General features: G+C 39.1%; 1 protein-coding gene across 1 annotated transcript; it reads left to right on the forward strand.

Moving 5' to 3' along the window:
- The first annotated feature begins 1,311 nt into the window (after positions 1 to 1,311).
- Positions 1,312 to 2,088, forward strand: LOC131631101 (uncharacterized). Its single transcript, XM_058901882.1, has one exon. The coding sequence runs from the start codon at positions 1,312 to 1,314 to the stop codon at positions 2,086 to 2,088; it is 777 nt and encodes a 258-aa protein (XP_058757865.1).
- Positions 2,089 to 2,485: the final 397 nt, after the last annotated feature.

A 2,485-nucleotide genomic window follows, 5' to 3' on the forward strand; every position in this document is an offset into this window, starting at 1 on the left:
GTTCTCATGGTATCACGCTCAGAAGCTCTTCAAGGTCAGAAGACAAGAAGATGCTCTGCACCTAGCTGTTTGACTCTGATGATATTCAAACGTTGTATACACAAACATCAGATCAGAAGCAAGTACAAGATGGCAGGCTACGCTGACTGACAAAAGGAACGTTAGAAGCTATTAAAGGCAACGTCAGTAGACACAGCATAAACAAGGCTCGAGGTAGTTGACAAAAGAGTGAAACATTAAATGCAATGCTGTACGGAATACGCAAAGCATTAAATGCTCCCAACGGTCATCTTCTCAAGTGCCTATATATATGAAGTTCTGATGAGATGCAAGCTGACGAATTCTGTGAATACAAACTTGCTGAAACGCTGTTCAAATCAAAGCTCACAAACTTCATCTTCATCAAAGCTCACTACATTGCTGTTGTAATATATTAGTGAGATTAAGCTTAAACTTTAAGAGAAATATCACTGTTGTGATTATAGCTTTTCAGAAGCACTTGTAATACTCTTAGAATTTATTACATTAATTTGTAAGTAACTAGAGTGATCAGGTTTGATCAGGAAACTCTAGGAAGTCTTAGCTTGTGTCTAAGCAGTTGTAACTAGAGTGATCACGTGGTGGTCAGGATACTCTAGAAAGTCTTAGCTTGTGTCTAAGCAATTTTTCCTAGAGTGATCAGGTTGTGATCAGGATACTCTAGTAGACTTAGTCGCGGGCTAAGTGGAAAACCATTGTAATCTGTTGAGATTAGTGGATTAAATCCTCAGGTGAGGTAAATCACTCCAAGGGGGTGGACTGGAGTAGTTTAGTTAACAACGAACCAGGATAAAAATAACTGTGCAATTTTGTTTTTATCGTTCAAGTTTTTAGACTACACTTATTCAAACCCCCCTTTCTAAGTGTTTTTCTCTCCTTTAGAAAGAAGTCATAAAGGATGTTAGGAGAAGACTCGACAAATGGCGAGGGAGGTTCTTATCTATAGGAGGGAGAGTAGTGTTAATCAATTTTGTGTTGAATGCACTCCCTCTCTATTCGCTATCCTTCTATCGGGCTCCGAAAAAGGTTGTGAAGGAGATCTCTAGAATCCAGCATGGTTTCTTGTGGGGGGGAGTGGAAGGAGGTAGGCGTGTAAATTGGTTTAGTTGGCGAAACGTTTGTAAATCAAAAGAAGAAGGAGGTTTGGGAATTAAAGACGTAGGAAGTATGAATGTCGCATTGTTAATGAAGTGGAAGTGGCATATTCTAACGGAGGAAAATGCGATATGGTCGAGTTTGCTAAAGCATTGATACACTCATCCAGAGGATAAAATGTTTGTCAATGATATGAGTGGAACCACAAGCCGTGACTCTATTTGGCGGCGTGACCTTATGATGATAAACGGTTGTGATAGTTCTAATGGACTGTCTATTTCTGATTTCATTTCTTGCAGGGTCCATAATAGAGAATCCACTTCTTTTTGGTTCAGTAAGTGGGTGGGGGATCAAAACACTTCGGAAGCTTATCCGGAGCTCTATGCTAAAATGCAATCCCCTACAATGACTGTCGCGGCTGCTGGTTATAGGCAGCGGCCGATATGGATTTGGGACGCTGGAGGTTGGATTATAGAGCCAGACGAAGACGATAATATGCTGCTGGCGTTGCTTACTGAACAGCTGCAGGATGTTTTCCCGGATAGCCATGGCAGAGATGAGTTTGTTTGGGCCAAGGATGAAAGTGCCGGTTTTTCTGTTAAAGCCTGTGGAGTTGAGATTAGAAGATACGACATTGCTACGAGGCTGCATCCAGGTATTCTAAACAGACTGAATTTTATGTGGGATCTGATTGTCCCTTCAAAAATAGCCTTTTTTGCTTGGAGATTCATCCTAGACAGGTTACCGACTTGGGATCATTTGAAGAGTAGAGGCATTCTGTTAGACGATAGTGAATGTTATTGTGTGTTCTGTTTTCAAGTTTTGGAGACATCTAGTCATTTGTTTGATGACTGTGTGTTCTCTGATAGAATTTGGAGTAAAATAGGACAATGGCTCGGTATCTCTGAAAAAGCTGTCTATTGCGGAGTTGAAGAGATTCTCGGAACATTTTGAGAAAATTAAGGCAAAAGACGAAAGATTAAGTGTCGGAGTTATTTGGCTCGCGGTTTCGTGGAATTTGTGGGTGGTGAGGAATGCTATAATATTCAATGGTTATATTTTTAACTTCGACGGATGTTATAGCTCTATAATCCTTAGCTCGTGGAAATGGTTTAGGACAATTAACATTTCTTCTTCGGCTTGTAATTACCACTATTGAAACATTTTACCTCCGGCTTGTTTAAAGGGGTAACTGTTTGTTGTGTTGCCTTTTTATGATTAATACATAACCTATTGAAAAAAAAAAGAATGAGTCATATAATAACTGGGTGAAATTCATTAAAAATTAAAGATTACGAAAGAAAATATATTATAATATAAAAATTGATAAGATTATAAAATATAGTATTGC

This window comes from Vicia villosa, unplaced genomic scaffold (genome assembly GCF_029867415.1).
Source record: "Vicia villosa cultivar HV-30 ecotype Madison, WI unplaced genomic scaffold, Vvil1.0 ctg.000774F_1_1, whole genome shotgun sequence".
NCBI lineage: Eukaryota > Viridiplantae > Streptophyta > Magnoliopsida > Fabales > Fabaceae > Vicia > Vicia villosa.

What these genes read in the sequence shown, in the direction of transcription:
- LOC131631101 (XM_058901882.1), top strand. Translation starts at nt 1,312, where the DNA reads ATGTTTGTCAATGATATGAGTGGAACCACAAGCCGTGACTCTATTTGG.